This window comes from Globicephala melas, chromosome 2, assembly GCF_963455315.2.
Source record: "Globicephala melas chromosome 2, mGloMel1.2, whole genome shotgun sequence".
Taxonomy (NCBI): domain Eukaryota; kingdom Metazoa; phylum Chordata; class Mammalia; order Artiodactyla; family Delphinidae; genus Globicephala; species Globicephala melas.
The window spans coordinates 177,166,235-177,183,593 of record NC_083315.2 but is presented as its reverse complement, the minus strand read 5'-3'; the positions used below and the strand labels follow the sequence as shown (position 1 = coordinate 177,183,593).

The following is a 17,359-nucleotide window of genomic DNA, read 5'->3' as shown; positions in this document are numbered from 1 at the left end:
CAGCCTAGCAACCGCCGGAGGGTCAGCTGCGGCGCTCAGGGTGCCCCCTGCGGCCGAGAGGCGCCACCGACACGCGGGAGCGACCCTCCGCCTCCGGAAGCCCTCTCTGGCCTCCGGAAGCCCTGGGACCCCGCAGCGCGTACCAGGCCGGAGACGCAGGGGCCAGCGCCCGGGTACCGGGGGACGTACCCCGACGGCTCAACCCCGCAGCGCGCGGGCGGGTGCTCCTCCCGGACGGCCGGCGACTCTCTCCCCCTTCAAACCTACGCCTGCATACCCCGCCTGGCCCCTCCCCGTCCAGTCCATCGTCTGTCCGGCTAGCCCCCTACCCCCTACCCCCTACCCCCATCTCCACCCCACCCCGGCCTCCCTCTGCCCTGCACCTTCAGCCTCTCCTTCCTGCCATTGAAGAGACAGTCTTCAAAGGACTATCCGCACAGCCACTTTGGAAAGCAGTTTGGCGGTTCTTTCAGAGCTAGACTTGTCTACCAGACGACCCCACAGTTCCAGTGCCCGGAACCTGTGAGGACTCGTGTTCCCACTCACGGACATTCAAGGCAGCTCTGTTCCTAACAGCCAAACCGAAACAACCCAAAAGGCCGCCAGCTGGGCAGTCAGCCCTAGGACGGAACCCTCTCGGCACCACTGATGGCGGGTCAAAGTGCCAGGAAGCGCAGACACAGAGGAGGGCAGATGCAAAACACTATGTTGTACGTGCCTTTCATCTATAGGAAGTGTCCAAAAAAGCAAGTGTACAGAGACAGGAGGCAGGTCAGTGGTGGCCTGGAAAGAGACCAGGACTGGGGAGTGGCAGCAGATGGGCATGAGGGAATTTTTGTGGTTAAGGAGAATGGTTTAGAACTGGATTGTGGTGACGGTTGCAGAACTCTGAACTGGTTAAAAAGCATCGAATGTGCATAGGTGAGTTTTACGGTATGAAATTATACACCGATAAAGCTGTAAAGAGGACAGAGTGAAGGAAGGAGAGAAGAAGGGAAAGAGAAGTGATGAAGAGAAAGGAAGCAGGACTCCCTGGATCCCAAGTGCTCCCCAGACAAGCCCCCCTCCAGCCCTCACCAAGCCCACAGGAAGTGCGGTCACGCCTGACGCCCCACCTTCCGCCTGGTGTTCACCTTTGCCCGCCCCCACCCCCCCACCCCACCAGCTCCCCTTGCCGTCTCAGGCACAGCAGCTGCTCACTCCCTGTGTCCCCCTGGAACTAACCCATTCTCCAGAACTTGGCCTCTGACCCGGGCACCCCCACCCCAGGAGGCTGTCTCAGTGGCCACCTGACAAGTGCCAGGGCAGCTTACCTCCCGAGAGCCCTCCTCCCCCACAGGCACGGGGGTATTGCTGTATGCCCCTCACCTCACCTTCAGTCCCCTCCAGTCCCCTTCTGAGCTGGGGCTGGGACCAGCACAGGCCTCCAGGCTGGCCCTGCCTTCTGTCTCCACAGCGCAGAGGCCATGCTGCTAAGGCCTGCCGTAGCACCCTGGAGCCTTCGCCCAGTATGGTTCCTGACGCATTGGGTCTGGAACCCGATGAGCCCTTTCCCGCTCCGGCCTTTGCACCTGCTGGGCCTTCTGTTCCGAGTGCCTTCCTCCCCAGCCTGAGGCCTGGCTGACCCACTCTCCCTGTGGGCCTCAGCGCTCTGAGCGCTCACTCCAAGTCTGCCCCCCACACCCAGACTGAGCCACGCGGTGGCGGAGGGGCCAGGAGTTTCTGCTGCCTTTTCAGGGCCACCTCCCAGCAGCTCGGCGCGAACCTTCCAGTGCACCCACTCCCCCCTCTGTGCCTGCTCTGGCCACAAGCCCTTAGCTGCTGGGCCCCCAGATGACACCTCCACCCCCCACACCCCACCACTGAGAAACCAGGCCTCACTTAGTATCCTCTGCTCCCGCCTCCCCCGCTGAATTGCATCTGTCCCCAGAAGCACTCCAGCTCCCACCCCTTGGAATTCTATGAATCACAAATCTCACACACGCGCACACACACACGCATGCACGCGCGCACGTGACCCCACACACTGCCCTGGGGCCCCCCACGCCTGTCCAGCTCAGGCCTGCCGGACCCCCAGCCAAGCCATGGGGCAGGGCTGAGGGCATTTGCAAGGCTGAGATGACCTCTCTGGGCTCCTTAGATCAGCCGAGCCCTGGGACAGTGGCCATCTGCCAGGGCCGGAGTGTGAGTGGCCAGTGGGGGGAACGGCGAGGGCTCTGAGGGTGGCCCAGTCTGCAGCTGCTCCCTGAACGGAAACAGGAGTTTTCAGAAAGCCCCTAGCCGTTGCCGCCCAGCCAGTCCTCACCTCAAAGTCCGCATCGGACAGCCAGCCGCTTGCTAGTCCCTACTGGGCAGCCGGCCACCTGCTAGTCCCTGGGCATGGCACGGGGGCAGATGAGGTGTCTGGGTGGATGCACGGCTGGCCCAGTCCGGCAGGGTGGGGATGGGGGATGGGGACAAGGAAGGAGCAGCAGGAAGTGGGGAGGGCAGGAGAGGGCTCCCCACCACAGCTCCCCAAAGCTTCTCAAAAACGGAACCAGCTCAGCGGATTCACCCTGCAGCCTCATGTTCCCGCTGACCAATCCCAGAGCTGCAGAGGAGGGCTGGGGCATCTGCAGGGCTGAACGCGGGGCTGTCCAGGGTGGCTCCCTGGCAGAGTACCCCCACCCCCACCAGGGCAGTGGGCAGCAAGGCTGGCTGCAGCAGGAAGAGCAAGTGCGGGGCAGGGTGCAGCCCCCTGCACTGTTCCCCCAGTGAAGTGCACACACAAGTAGGTCTTCCAAGTGTCCGGGTTTATTGAGGGCTTGAGGGTCTACAGGGGAGCCCCAGGTGCCTGTGGGGAGGGCCTGCCATCGGCCTAGAGGGGCAGCGGCCCGGCGGGCAGCCAGGGATGGGGTCTCCAAAACCTGTGCAGAGAGACAGGGACAGAGGTGAGTGCAGGCCCCAGGAGTGGTCGGTCCTCACTCAGGGTGGGGGAACCCCACTCTCAGGGCTGGCTGGGCTGGGCAGGGCAAGGGGGATGGGAGTGTACCTGGGTTTACTTGAAAGTGTGGCTCTCTGCCCCACCGCGCCCGAAGCCTGCGGAGAAGCAGTGGGCGGGTTAGGGGTGGCCAGGGGCTGTGGAGGTCAGGGTCAGGTGGGGGCTGCGGGGAGCATACCTTTGGGGCCGAACATGGCCGCGTAGCAGGGATGGTTGCAATAGGGCTTGCCTTCATGCTGCGGAGAGAGGCGCATGAGGGCCTGTCACCCCTCCCCCATGCCCCGGCCTCCCTCCAGGCCCCACCTACCTCGGCGTGAGACCCCGAGGTCAGCGTCTTTCCACATTTCTCACACTTCAGGCAAGGGCGATGCCAGTCCTTCCCCAGGGAGGTCACCCGCTCAGCTGCAGAGGGACAGACATGCCCCCCGCCCCGTGAGGTGAGACACTGCTCCTGGGACACGGGGCACACCCACCTGCTCGCACAGCGCCTTCTCCAGCCACCTCTGCTCAAGGCCTCGCCCACGCATGCCCGGTGGCCCACCCAAGGTCTCAGCGGCACCTGTGCCCCACGGGGGGAGAGGGGCACCTCCAGTCCCCAACCAGTCCCGCCCAACTAGCGGGGGTGGGCGCCGGCCCTGAGCGCGCCCCTGAGGGCTTGGGTGGGGCTGCAGGAGGAGGCGAGGGGGCCTTGGGTCGGGACCCGGGCCGGCTACCGGGTTGAGCCCTCCGCCTCTGCACCGGTGACGGCGGTGGGGCCTAAGGGGCGCCCTTCCCCGTGGCGAGGCGGGGGGACTTCCCACCTCCTCCTGCCCTTCCCCTGGGTGGGCCCCGGGGCGCGGGACAGGAAGGCCGCGCCCGGGATCTGAGCGCGCCTGGTCTCGCGCCCGGGACGCCGGTTTCCGCGTCTGTTTCTACTTAGCGCTGGGAGGGGCGGCCAGAGCCCCGCGTTCCTTCCTACCCCTCGGGGTCCCCGCCCAGGGCGCGCGCGAGAGGAGGCTAGAGAGCGCAACCCGGAGACGGGAGACCCAGAGACGGGCAGACTCAGAGACGGGAGGCCCAGAGGGACCCGGAGAGACAGCGGGGCACAGAGATGGAGGGCCGTCCGACGCAGGGGTCCCGACCCGCACATCCAGGCGGCCGCGGGCAAGGCTGAGGCGTCGCCCCGAGGCGGTGCCCCAAGTCCCCCTGCGCCCCCGGCCCACCTGAGCGGCCCCGCGGCGGGGACCCTGGGCCGCGCTTCCGCGTGGGGCGGCTCAGGGACCCACAGTTCGAGCCGGGGAGGGTGGGGGTGGAGTGCGCTCACCAAAGTACACCTCTTTGTTGCACTTGGGGCACTTGGGCATGGTGGCGCCGGGTCCGGGTCGGGTGGCTGGGCGGGAGCAGAGCGGAGCGCGGGACTGGGTGGGTCGCGCCAGGTCCTCGCCTTTCAAGCACCCCGGGACCCCGCCCCTTTGGGACCCGCCCCTAGCGCCCCGCCCCCTGAGCCCTGGACTTGGGCCCGGAGGCCTCGGACCCAAGCCAGCAGACCGAGAAAGGTCATCTGGTCCACGCCCGCTTTGGGGTACGACCCGGGCCTAGCCGACGACAGAGCGTGATCCGAGCAGTGCAGGAGATCCGTGGGGACTCACTGAAGGGGCGGGGCTGGCGCACCCGGAGGAGCCCCGCCCCTCGCCCTGGACTCTGGCCTCGCCGGGTCCAGGATCTGGGGCAGTGGGGCTCCCCAAGAGCAGGAGGGAGCACCCCACCCCCAGCCCCAGATATGCCGGAGACAGGGAGGGAACCGGTCACCTCTAAAATGCAAAGAGATGCAAACCAGCGTGTCCCCTTCCCCCGATGGAGGTTTGGGGACACCTGCCAGGGGAGTCTCAGCCTGGTAGCCCTCCCCCAGGAACTCCCCGCGGCCTCCATCACGCGCGGGGCCAGGAGGACCGCCCCGCTCCGCCCCGCCCCAGTTCCCCACCCCCGAGGGACATACCGGTCTCTCTCACGCGCCCCACCTCAGACCCGCCCCTGGAAGTCCATCGGACCGCAGCGGGAACGTCCCCAGGGAATTCAGAAGAGGGGACTCCGCGACGGGGCATCCATTTTCTCCACGGGGACAGCCATCGGCTGCGGGGGCTGGGGGTTCTGTGGCGGGAAGTGGATGCGGCGACGCCCAGGCCGGCCCAGGCCGTCTGGGAGATGCCGGGGCCGGCGGGGGAGGGGTCTTTATCTCTGCGGGAAGCGCCGAGTGCAGAGCGGTGGTCCAAGTCGTTCGTCCAAGGAAAGCGGGAGCGGCCCTGGAGCCTCCGCCGTGCCAGGCAGAGACCGCGGACCCCACCCGCCCCAGGAATGGGGGAAGACCTAGGGGGCTGGCTCTCTCGCGGGCTGCGGGGTCCTAGGCCAGCCTCTGCGGACCAGCGGAGAGGCCTGCATCTCAAGGGGGTGGGGCCCTCGAGGGGAGGCGGCTGGCCAGCCTCCCATCTGCCCCTTAGCCCAGGCTGAGGTGGAGGCCTGGGTGGGGTCCCAGTGCTCTGTGCCCTGTGGGACTCTGCCTGGGCCAACCCTCCTCCATCACTGTCACCCAGGCCACCTCCCTAGCCGTGTCTCCATCCTACACCGTGAACCTTTACCAGCACCAGCGTCCTCACGTGCCCTCAACCATCTCGCCAAACAAAACGTCATCTCCGGGCCTGTCCAGGCCCTGTCCCCATGGAGGGTGCTGGAGACCATCCTCTGACAGGGCCCAGGAGCCCCGGCCTCCCCACGCAGTGACGCCCTCACCCTTACCACCCGCTGCGAGCAGCGCCCCCCCCCCCCAGTCTGGCAACGGGACCAGGAGTGGAAGCCGTGGCTGCCTCCACCCCGACGGCGCCCCACCAGGCCCGGGTCGGGGTGACGGTGAGAGCTCCAAGCCTTCAAGGGTAAGGGAGGCCGGCCGCACCCCAGCCTCGGTGAGGAGGACGGCCCACTGGACCCCACACTCCCGCGGCGGGCCCCCCACACCGCTCTCCAGTCACTCCCACCTCCCTGGGACCCCCTCTCTGAGGCCACAGTTCTGCCCCCCCACCCCGGGAGCTGTGCAAGCCCCGGGGTCCACAAGGTGGGTAGCCCCGGTGCCCGGCTGCCCGCTGCCCTCAGGAGGCGGTGCACGCCCTGCCCTGCACTGGTGGAGCTCCGGGCCCGGAGCCTCAACACCCTCTCTGCCTGGCACAGGGGCACCTCAGCATGGTTTCTGGAGCCGACACCACCGGCCCAACCTTCCCACAACCCCCACCCGGCCCTTGATGTCTCCTTGGCCTGCGCCTGATGCCACCAGGCCAGGCCAGGAACAGGAGGTGGTCCTGGCTTCCCTCATCTCCTGGCTCCATGATCCAGAGAGCAAGGTGGGCAGGAAAGAAAGCAGGAGAGTGCCGGGGGGTGGGGGGGTGGACGGGGCACACGGAGACACAGACACAGCTAGGAAATGCAGACAGGTAGAAGCAGCGAGAGGGGAGGAAGGGCAAAGACCCCTGGTGATGGAGAGGACCGCGTGGGCGGGGGGCACGGGGCAGGACACTCTGGGGTAGGTGGGCGTCTGTCACAGCAGATCCCGGGCATCAGGCCACACGTGTTGCACGCACCGCCTTGCAGATCCCTGAGAAGGCTGCCCCAAGTGGGTGTGCCAGGCAGAGGTCAACTCCACCGGGATGATGAGCTGGGGGGGGACAGTGACCGACAGGTTGCCTGGATGCGCACGCGTGTGTCCCAGTGCCTTCCTGGGTGGGCGTATCCATCAGGGTGTCTCTCGGGGCATGCGTGCATGAGGCCCTTCTCTGAGCAGCTGCCTTCCCACGTTTCTGCCCGGCCCACACCCCCAGCCCACTCAGGGCTCCGGGCCAGGTGGGGCTGTGAGCCGGCTTGTCTGCCCTCCACACACCTGGCCCCAGGGATGACGCCTCCACACCACCAACACTGGGACTCCAAACCCGCCTGACCCTGGGGGTGGGCGGAGCTGAGAGCCCCCCCTTGATAAGCAGGGTGATGAATCTCTTCTTGGCCTTCCCCGCTGTTATTGCCATTGCCATGGTCACAGCACGGGCCCCGGTGGGGAGGATGCCAGGGGGGGCCGAGGGCCATGGGCGTTGCCCTCTGGTTGCTACATAGCACGGTTTTTCCAGACACACAGACACACAGACACACACACACACACACACACACACACACACTGCCCGGAACCGTCCCAAAGCTTCGGTCACAGACTGACGTGTCCCTTCAACTCCCCCAGCTCCCTGTCTGTCCTGCCCACCTGTGGGGGTGGGGACCCCTCCAGCTGCAGACCCCCCAGCACTGGGGGACTGTGGTGGGTGGACAGATCCTTCAGCCCCCTAGACTCTATGGCCAGGTACACCCCCATTTGAGGCTTGACTGGGTGCCCATCAGGGCCCTGACAGTCCCTCCAGGAACAGGCTTCTTGCTTCCATGGGCTCACCTGCCCAGGATGCACTTGTGGGGGAGTGGCAATGGCCTGGCCCAAGGTCAACCAGACTCGGGACCACCGGTCCAGTTCAAGACCCAGATCTGCCTTGCCTGGCCCTCCACCCCTTTCCTTACTCTTTTGGGGCCCTAGTGGCATTTGCTGCACAAACCCATGGAAGGCACGGAGTGAAGCACCTCGCACACCCCAAGATGCAGCCCGCCCCAGCGCTACCAGCACCGTGGCCCTGCGCTCTTCTCCCTCCCAGCACTGGCTGGAGGCACAGGGGCTGCGTCTGGAGTGTGAGGGACCGCGGCCAGGACGGCTACTTGCCCCAGGCTGCTCTGTGCCCAGAATGTCCACCCACCCTGCCCCAAGCCAGCCTAAGGGCATCCAGGGCCCTGAGACCGGGGGGAGGTCACTGCGGAGTTCTGGCTGCCTGGCCAAAGCCACCTCCACACGCTCACCCTCTCTCTGCGCACTCCCGCGCCCTCGCCTGCTGAAGCTCCGCCCAGGCTCAGCTGGAGACCCAGATGGCAACGGGGCAGGACCCTGCCCTGCCGCAGAATGCTGGATGCAGAGGGCCAGGCTGGGGCCCTCCAGGCGCCGGGAGAATTGGTGAAGGCACGGCTGGGCCCCAGTGACCGCTGAGGAATCCACCAGGAGAGCTCTGCCCCTCAGGGCTGGACAGACACCCCCCCCCCCGCACACCCCCCACCCCACCCCCACCCCCCCGCCATGCCATACACTGTGACACTTGCCTCTGGCCTCTTCCCTACCATTCTCAAAGCCCCCACCCAGTGCCCAGTGCCCCAGTCTCCGGGCTCCCTCCTCAGTGTGGACAGGTGTAAGGATGTCCCCTGCTAGGGCTGGAGGCCAGCAGGGCCTGTCTGGTGTTCCTGCACCCAGATGCCCTGCAGGGCCAACATGTGCTCCAGGACCACTGCTGAGCCCTGGGCCAGAGCTGGCTTCCTGCCCCCAGAGGCCACCCCTCCCTGCCCTTCCCCCAGGCCCGGCTGAGTCTGAGTCGTGGAGACTCAGACATTCCCAGGGCCTATTTTTAACAGCTTGTCTCCCGGGGCCCCTTGTCTGGCCCGAGGTCCTGCCCCGGGCGGCCCTGGGGCTGGGGAAGGGAACGGACTCTGTGCTTTCCCAGAAGGACACTGATCCTGTCCACCAGGCCACGGCCTGGCCAGGGTAGGAGAAGACCCCTCTCCTCCTCTGCTGGAAGCAGGCGTGGGATGCAGAGGGGCTGGGGTAGAGGGATGCGGGCACCTACAGCCTTGAGTTCCCTCAGCCCGCCCTGCCCTCCCCCTCCCCCCACCCCCACCCCAGGCTGAGCCTAGTTCCGGGAATCTCTGTGCCCTGGAGCCAAAGCCCATGCAGCAGCGCCTCAAATTCCAGCCTCATCAGCCCAGCAGCTGGGCATGTTCACGGCCACAGACCCACCCCTGCAGCCAGCTGGGCCCTGAGAAAACGTGCTGCCCACACCTGGCCGCCCCGGTCTCCCGCCAGTCCTTGCCTGTCCCAGCTCCCAGAGGCCCAGAGCCGGGGTCACAGGCACTAGGTGACTTCCTGACCCTTAGCACCCAGGGGGCCACAGCCCATGACCAGTGCGCCGGTGCTTGGAAAAAGGTCATGCTCCCTCAGGCCTAGAGCAGCTCAGCCAGGCTAGCCTAGCTGGGTGGGGTCCCCAGGGAGCCTCCAACAGCAGAGGCCCAGGGGAAGGTGGGGGCCTAGGGCAGGGGATTCTGGGCCTCAGGGAAGTGGGGGCCGAGGGAGCTGCAGTCCCCACAGAGATGCCTGGAGGGTGGGGGTACCAGCTAGGGCCCAGGTCTGAAATGGGGTGCAGGGTGGGTCTTGGAGGGTCCTGGCGAGGAAGTGGGGAAGACTGGACCGGTGGGAGGTGGGGTACAGCTGGGGAGCAGCATGGCGGAGGAGGCCCGGGCGCTGTGCCCAGCCCTGGGGTTCTGGATGGAACAGAGGTGGTCAGATGGCATTTCAGGGCCGCCTCAACTGGCTGGGACCGGGCTGGAGGGGTGGGGGTGGAGGCCGGGCGGGGGTGGGGGGAGGTGGAGAAGGCGGCACACCGTACGGGCCTCCCCTGCGTCTTGCAGGGGCGCCCGAGGAAACACCTGGGCGTTTCCTGGGCTTGTGGGGAGGCTTCCTGCAGCTAGTGTCACCAAGAGAGCCCCGGCAGCGCAGGGCCACCCGCGGCCCCCACCGACGACACCCAGCGACCGCGAAGAGACAGACGGTACCGGCCCCGCCCCGATTTCCACGACAACCCCGCGGAAACAAACACGGAGGCGCGACCCCCTCCGCACGCAGGAAGTGGAACGCGCCCTCCCGGGCCAGAACCCGGCAGTGGGAGGGCACTGCGTCCCTGGCAGGGCTGGGCCGATCCTCCCTCCAGGCGACCCCGGCAGCCCTCGCCCCACCCCCCCAGGGCGGGCCTTCACACGAGAATAGGCCCCGCCCTTCCCCGGCTTTTGGGGAAGGGCGCGCCGCAGATCAAGTCTTCCCCTACGCAGTTTCCCCTGGAGCCTCCTGGAGGAGGGGCCCCGGCTGTGCTCTCAGCAGCCCCTAACCGGCCGGACGACAGGAATTTCCCATCCGACACCGGGAGCCCTCAGCGAGGGCGGGCCTGGGGGTGCTCAGGGAAGCCTGAGTTCTCCCCCAAACGACCCCCCAACCAAGGAGCCTCGTGCTGGCGGGAGGGAGGTGGGAATGTGGAGGGGTGTTGTCCCAGCCCCTCCTCCGAGCGTGCTTGCCCGAACCTCCCCTCTGCCTGGGGTGGGAACTGGGCGCCCTTGGGGCACCTGCTCCAGCGCCTCCCATCCCCAGGGCAGGCCGACCCACCCTGCACATCCTGGCTGTGCTCCAGGCGCCGGCCAGGTACGAGGAGACGCTGCCGCCCACGCTGGGCGCCTGGACTGGCCAGGAGGAGGGCGGCTTGGCACTGCAGACACCAGGAGCCGGCCCTCCACCCCAGGGACACGGTTGGCTGCTCGAGGGACAATGAGCCGGGCACCCAGGCTCAGCTGTGTCTGGGCCCGCGTACTGGAGGGCGGGCCAGGCACGGGCCTGTGCCACGGGCTGGGGCGCTGGGAGCTGTCCCTGGGGGCAGGGCACGTGGGGAGCCGGCTGCCTATGGTGCTGGGGACACGGGCCCAGATTGAGCAGGCCCGGATGACGCTCCTGGCTCGGGGAGGGCGAGGCATCTGGGGGTGGGGTGCTGGGAGCAGGCCAGGGCAGGGCTGAGCACTGGAGGGCAGGTCTCCGAGGGTTCTGCCCCCGCGCCCAGCGTGGAAGAGAAGGGGCGCCCTCTGGTGGGCTGCCCGGGAGCCAGCAGGTAAAGGGAAGGCAGACGAGGAGGAGAGGCCTCCTCCCAGCTACTGAGAGTTCCCGGTTGCAAAGGCAGAGAGAGCCTGGACAGCCTGGGGAGGCCAGAGGTGAGTCCATCAACACTGCAAGCCCAGACGCAGATGCTGTTCAGGCAGGAGCCCCTAGGCCTCTCCTCCAGACTGCCCGCGTTCTGTCCCTGGGCTCCCACCAATGCCGGGGCCGGCCGACCACGCTCAGCCTCGCTCCCCCAAACCCTCGGTACTTCCAGGCTCCTCCTCGTCCCTGACCACCCTTCACCGGCTTCTCCCCCTGCAGAGGACCCCTCCTCTGCTCACCTGCCCCCTCCCCCTCCACATGCCATGCCCGCTGCTCTTTCCCGAGGCTGACCGCTCCCTCTGGGTCTCTGATGGATCAGAGGACCCCCTGGTTTTGGTGCCCATGTCTGGGGACCAGGACCCCACCCCCGGATGCCTCCCACCCTCCCCACGTCCAGCTAGTCTGGTCCCTCTCAGGGGCCCAGCCCACCTCAGTGTCGGCACCACAGCCTAAATCAGCGCCTCCCCGCCTCCCAGCCACGACCACCGCCGTTGGGAAGAGGACCCCCGGACGAAGGGACGCTATCCCGGCTTCACACCCATGCCACAGACACAGACACAGTGCGGGGTTGTGCGATCCTCAAACCTTTTATTGACAGCAGAACGCCCGGCAGTCGAATGTGAGCCACGTGAGGGCGGCGGGCGGGCGCTTGCGAGGCAGGGTGGGAGGCGGGCAGAGGGCTCCTGGCAGGGATGTCCCTCCACCCTTGGGACACTGTGAGGGGCGTGGCTGTGGCTGTCACGGGCAGGGGGAGCATAAATAACACTGTGGGCAGGACTCGGGCAGCAGGAGGGGGAGCGTGGGGCGGCCACCTCAGAAAGACCCACCCAGGCCACAGGGACGTTCAGGGACGTGTGGGCCGTGAGATACAGACATGGGGACACGGGGGGCCAGGAGGACACAAAAGGGGTGACGGGTGGCTGGGGACACAAAGGCAGACACACCCAGGGAGACAGGGTTGGTGGGCAGGGCTCTGGAGTCAGCTCAGGGGCTTCCTCCCCAACACGCAGGCCCTGGACTCGCAGGTGCTGAGGTGGGACTGGGCGGCGGTCACTCTCCCCTCGTAGCCAAGCAGTGGGCCCCTGGCCAGGGGCCCGCGCAGGCGGGCCAATGCCCCGCAGAAGGGCCTGCGGGCCTAGGGCTGAACCTTGCCCTCGGGGTCCTTGTCATAGATGTAGCTGCCAACAGCTCCGGTGTTCACCCCTGTGGGGAGAGGGGCAAGGGTGGTAGGGGAGGGGTGGAGGAAGGGGGACCCCGCATCCCAGACCCTCCTGGCCACACTCACCCTTGGGTCCGAAAAGTATTCCGTAGCAGGGCTTGTGGCAGTAGGGCTGGCCGTCGTGCTAGGGACGAGATGGGGGGGGCGGTGAGAAGCGAGGGCCACGGAGTCCACACTCCCCACTCCCCCTGGTGGCTTCCTCCGGGTCTCCCTGAATGAACCCTCGAGTTCTCAAAGCCTTGGCCAGGTCGGCTCACCTTGGGAGAGCTGGAGGGGAGGACAGCGCCGCCACGCCACGCCACGCCACGCCGCTCTGCGCGCACGCGAGCCACGAGGCTGGCCACCAGGGGACAGCGCCCGCCGCCCGGCACCCCCTCCCCCGCCTCCCGCCCCGGCAGCTGCGCGCCCCGCCCCCACCGCCCAGCCGGCGCCCCTCTCACCTCCGCGTGCCCGCCTGGGGTCAGCGTCTTCCCGCAGCGCTCACAGCGCAGGCACGGCCGGTGCCAGTCCTTGCCCAGAGACGTCACCTTCTCGGCTGGGGGCGGGAGAGGCGGTGAGGTCGGGGCCCCCTGGCGGAGACCCCCCAGGCTGGGGGTGGGCGCGGCCACTCACCAAAGTAGACCCTCTTGTTGCAGCGAGGACACATGTTGGGTTCCCCGGTGAACGTGGTGACGCTGGAGGCTGGGAGGGGGAGGAGTCAGGACGGGGCACAGCGGCTCCGACGCCCCGGCCCCCCTGCCCCCGGAAACTCAGCCCAGCCCACCTTTGCTGGGCCCCTTCGGGGGGCCGCTGGCCTTCCGCTCCTCAGCTCGGGCCACGGGGACCTCGATGGGGCCAGTGACCTGCGGTTTCTCGGCAGAGGGCTTCTCGTAGATGTAGGAGCCGGCACCTCCGATATTCACCCCTGTGAGGTGGCAGGCACTGTAGGGGGGGTGGCCAGTGGGCTCGCCCACCACCCAGCCCTCACAGCCACCCCCCAACTTCTCAGAAAAGGGTCCTCCACGGCCCACTGTGGGGTCAGGACCCCCACCCAGAGGGCACCCGTGGGCTGCAGATTTCCGGGAAGGGCACGGAGGATGCTGGTCCTTCAAGGACGGGAGGGGCCAGCATGGGGAAGGAGACAAGGGGGCCGGGGGAATCCGAGGGTCCACAGCGTCCCGCCAGGCCAGCCCCAAGTCTCTGCTGGGCCGAGGATCGGCACTGGCCACGTCCCCCAGCGCTGGAGTAGATCACACGCCGTGGCGCCCCACCCAGGCTCACCTTTGGGTCCGAACAACGTGGCATAGCAGGGCTTGTGGCAGAAGGGCTTCCCGTCATGCTAGGCAGAGGGCAGGGCATGAGGGCGGGGGCCGGGCCTGGGCTCCCCGGCCCCCCTCCCTGCCCGGGGGAGGGGCTCACCTCGGCGTGGCCCCCTGGCGTCAGCGTCTTGCTGCAGTGCTCGCACCTGAGGCAGAATCTGTGCCAGTCTTTGCCGAGGGAGCTCACCTTCTCAGCTGGGGCGAGAGAGGGGTCAGGGCCAGCGCCCTCCTGCCCTCCCGCGCTCAGCCGCCTGCTGCCCCCGCTGTCCTGCCCGCTCCTGGGCAGCCTCTGCGCCGGGTCCCCTTCATCCCCCCCCAGGAGCCACGCGGCACCTGCCTGCTCCCCCACCGTAACCACCTTCTGCTCCCCAGGGGCCCTGCTCTCCCTCTGGGTCTCAGGCACCCTCATCACCCTGGGTCACGGGCTGCAGCAGGGAACTTGGACGGGGTCCCAGCTCAAGCACCTGCTAATCCCCTCACCAGGACACCTGCCCCTCCCTCACACACATCCCCAAACCCTCCAATCAGGCCCTAATGGAGCTGGCAGAGCGCCCCCGCTGAAGGGTGGCCCCAAGCCTCCAGACCCCTGCGAGAGGCCAGTCCCTGTCGCCACCATGGGACACCCGTGGGACAGGACGCCTGCCTGTCTATATTTGGCTTCCTCTCCCTAAGCTCTGAGCGCCCCCCCCCCCCCCCCCCCCGCCTCTGGCTGCTGCTTTGGCACTCAAGGTCTGAGACCAGCTGCTGAGGGTCACGTTGGGGCCCCTCCCTGTCCCCTGCCCCAGGCTGGGGCTGCTGGGCCACCTCCCAGTGGACGGAAGCTGAGGCTTCCCCAGGGGAGCACAGCAGGAAAAGGGCGGAGGAGAGGGCAGGAAGAAAGGCCGGAGCTGAGTTGGAATTCCTCCCAACTGGAAAGGGGCCCGGCCAGAGGCATCGGGGAGGGGAGCAGGGGGGTCAGGTGGGCTGGGCCCCTTCCACCCTGGCAGAATCTGGCCAAGCCCCAAGAAGAGGCCAAGGACCAGTGGCTCCTCTGGTCCCCCTCACAGAGGGGCCCCCACCTGGGCCAGGCCTCCCCCAGGGCCCCAGCAGAGCAGGGAGAGAGAGCCTGGCCAGGGGCACCCCGAGCCCCAGGTGGCCTGTGGGTGCTGCTGGAGGGCAGTGAGTCCCCCTGGTGGCCCAGGTTCGGAGCCCTGAGCGATGTCTCCCCACGGCCCTGGTGGAACCTGCTGGCCCCGGCCAGGGGCAGCACAAGCTTAGATCCCTCTGGCCACTCCACCAAGGAGGCTGGGACGCAGGCTGGCCAGGCCTCGCCCCAGGTCCATGCCAGGGCAGATGGGAGCTGGCTGAGCCCAAGGCGGGCTCGGATCCTCTCCCAGTTCTCCTTCTGGCCAGTGGCGGCCGAGGCAGCTGCAGCTCAGGGCTGCCAGAACCACTGGCTGGTTTGTAGGATGTGGCCACCTGGGGGCAGGGGAATGACCCTCAGACCCACTGGCCAGGTCGACGGCCACACATTACCGGCCCAAGTTGGGAAGGCAGAATCGATTGAGCCTAATGGCTCGGAAGGGAAACGGCCCTCACCCGGCTGCACGGTTGTTGGGGACACAAAGGCTCGGTGTCCCTCAGGTCACCCTGGGGTATCCTGGCCCAGGTTGCACTGTGCACACGCTTGGGGTGTAGGCTGCTGGGGTGAAGCCTTATTGGGGGTAGGCTGCTGGGGTGAAGCCTGATTGGGGGTGGGAGGGTCTGGCCCCCAGCCCTTTCCTCCACCAGGGCCTCCAGACCAGGACAGAAGCCAGCCGAGTCTGAGCCGCCTTTGTTTTCTGCTGGGAGCCGGCGGCCGCCCAAGCAGGCAGAAGCGCTTTTCCGGGCTGTCCACGGGACTGTCGGCCCGGTCCTGAGCTAGCATGACTGGGAGCAAAGTTGCGGGCAGCGGGGCTGGCAGGAGGACCCTGGCGCTGGCCCCCACCCTGAGCCTTACAGGATGAGCCCTGTCTGGGATGGGGACAGAGGGCTGGGCGGACTCCTGGGGAGGCATCCGGAAGCCCCTCGGCTTCCAGCCAGCCCAGAAGCACTCCAGGCCAAATCCGGTCCCTCCCCTCTGGGAACAGCAAACAACGTCGGCCTCCTCCGGCCTCCTCCTCGAGCTCTGGCCTGCTGGGAAGCCAAGTGGCCATCTTCACCTCGGCCTGTCCCCAGTCCAGACCCGGACCACTGCCCTTAGGATGACAACAGAAGGATCGGATCCCCCGTCTGTCCCTGTCTCTCCCTGCCCTTCTGGCCATCCTGGCTTGTGCCACCAAGTCTGTCTGTGTGGGCGTTGGTGGGAGGCTCGGTGGGCAGGGACTTCGCCGCCCTGGCAAAGTCGGATCAGCCAGGATGAGCGAGAGTGGGTGAGCCAGACAACAGGGTCAGAGCGCCAGAGTGTGGGTGAGCCAGTGCTGGGGGGGGGGGCAGGTGCCGCCAACCCAGGGGGCATCCTGGCAGAGAGGACGCCCTCCTACCCAGCTACCTCCTCCTGAATGCCACTGTTCTGACCTTGAGGAAGCAGGGGGCCTGGCCACCTGGGCTCCAGCGTCCTCTCCTGCTTGTGGGGACTCGCTTGTCACCTCACCCCCGGGAAAGTCCTGGGGGGACGTGAACCAAGGAAAGGCGCGCGCTGGGACACGCAGGAGGTAGAGGCCAAGGTCGCCCCCGCGTGGACTGAGTCCAGACAGAGCCCAGCCCTAGCCCAGCCCCGCGTGGGCAGAGGTCGGGGTGGGGGCTGGGGGTCACGGGTCGAGGCCACGCCAGCCCGGCCACGTGTCCGCGGAAGGCGGGACTGGGGTCCGCGCGAAACGGCCGAGAGGGACAGGAGCGCGCGAGAAGCGCCCGGAGATTGCTGCCCCGCCCGACCCCGCCCCGCTCGGCACCGCCGGGAGAACCGCGATGCGCCCGCGAACCCAGAGCTCTCCCCCAAGCCCGGGCGTATTCTCGGGGGGACCACGCGTCCCCCCACCCGCCGGGCCTCGGGCCCCCGCCCCACCCCCATCGTCCACTTCGGGGTTCGGGCGTGGCCGCCCCCAGCTTGTCGCCGCTCCGCCCTTCAGCCGCACCCGCGTGGGCAGCGCGGCGAGCCGGGTCGGGGCCGCGCATCCTGGACCGAGAAGGGCGGCGGGGTGCTGGCCGGGCCCGGGCACTCACCGAAGTACACGGTCTTGTCGCACTTGGGGCACTTGGAGGCCATGGCCGGTGCGCTCCCGTTCAGCCCGTGTCCTCCGCCCGCGCCCGTCTCCCCGCCGCCGCCGCCGCCGCCGCCGCCTCGCCCGCCCCGCCCGACCGGCTGTCTGTGCTCCCATTGGTCTGCGTCCGGGGCGGGGCGTCGGGAGCCCGCCCTCGGGGTCCGGGCGCCGCGGGGGCGGGGGCGCACCTGCAGGGGCGGATGGGGGGCGACTGGACCCGCCGGGCGCCCCTGGGTCGCGCGCGCGAGGTGGCCTCTACCCAGGCCCGCCCTGTCCTCGCCTGTTTCCATGGCAACGTTGGGGCAGCCAGCCGGGCCGCGGGTGGGGCTGGGAGTCCGCGGCCCCCTCGACTGGGGGCGTCCTGGCCAGCGGGGGCCTCGGCCCGGAAGGGCGGCGTCGGGACAAGCAGACTGACTCCCCGACGGCGGACCGGTCCGCCCTGCCCGGTCCTGGCGCCCGAGTCCCCAAGGGAACCCTACCCCACCCTGCCGCGCGCCGCCACCCCGCTTCCCTTTGTTGCTCGGTTTCTATAGCAACGGCCTTGCGGTGGGATAGGAGCGGGATTCCGGGCGGGCGCGCCACCGGTCCAGGCCCGGTCCCGGCCCCGCCTAACACTGTCAGTGGTGCTGAAGGCCCAGCGGGTGGAGGGCAGGGCGCCTGCCACTTCCAAAAACAGCGCGAGAGAAACTGCTGGAAGGGGGTTGGGGAGGGGATGCCTGGCACCGAGGGGACCCGCGGGGCTGTGCTGCAGGCTCTGAAGTTGTC

General features: G+C 68.2%; 2 protein-coding genes across 2 annotated transcripts; both read right to left on the bottom strand.

The window, feature by feature from the left end:
* Positions 1-2,774: 2,774 nt before the first annotated feature.
* Positions 2,775-4,403, bottom strand: CRIP1 (cysteine rich protein 1). Its single transcript, XM_030883140.2, has 5 exons — positions 4,284-4,403; positions 3,288-3,382; positions 3,159-3,216; positions 3,032-3,078; positions 2,775-2,906 (listed from the first exon to the last, which is right to left on the bottom strand). The coding sequence occupies exons 1-4, from the start codon at positions 4,321-4,323 to the stop codon at positions 3,038-3,040; spliced, it is 234 nt and encodes a 77-aa protein (XP_030739000.1). The 5' UTR covers positions 4,324-4,403; the 3' UTR covers positions 2,775-2,906; positions 3,032-3,037.
* A 7,010-nt stretch (positions 4,404-11,413) lies between these two features.
* On the bottom strand, positions 11,414-16,899 carry CRIP2 (cysteine rich protein 2). Its single transcript, XM_030883147.3, has 8 exons — positions 16,557-16,899; positions 13,477-13,571; positions 13,339-13,396; positions 12,842-12,982; positions 12,691-12,759; positions 12,519-12,613; positions 12,145-12,202; positions 11,414-12,062 (listed from the first exon to the last, which is right to left on the bottom strand). Exons 1-8 carry the CDS (start codon positions 16,882-16,884, stop codon positions 11,995-11,997), a joined length of 912 nt encoding a protein of 303 aa, XP_030739007.2. The 5' UTR covers positions 16,885-16,899; the 3' UTR covers positions 11,414-11,994.
* Positions 16,900-17,359: the final 460 nt, after the last annotated feature.

Coding starts and splice junctions, on each gene's coding strand:
- CRIP1 (XM_030883140.2), bottom strand. CDS start 4,323: ATGCCCAAGTGCCCCAAGTGCAACAAAGAGGTGTACTTTG. Junction 3,383..4,283: donor CAACAAAGAGGTGTACTTTG/GTGAGCGCACTC, acceptor GTCCCTCTGCAG/CTGAGCGGGTGACCTCCCTG. Junction 3,079..3,158: donor GGCCATGTTCGGCCCCAAAG/GTATGCTCCCCG, acceptor GCTTCTCCGCAG/GCTTCGGGCGCGGTGGGGCA.
- CRIP2 (XM_030883147.3), bottom strand. CDS start 16,884: ATGGAAACAGGCGAGGACAGGGCGGGCCTGGGTAGAGGCCACCTCGCG. Junction 13,572..16,556: donor CGACAAGACCGTGTACTTCG/GTGAGTGCCCGG, acceptor CTCTCGCCCCAG/CTGAGAAGGTGAGCTCCCTC. Junction 12,203..12,518: donor CCCCAGGCGGGCACGCGGAG/GTGAGAGGGGCG, acceptor TCTCGTCCCTAG/CACGACGGCCAGCCCTACTG.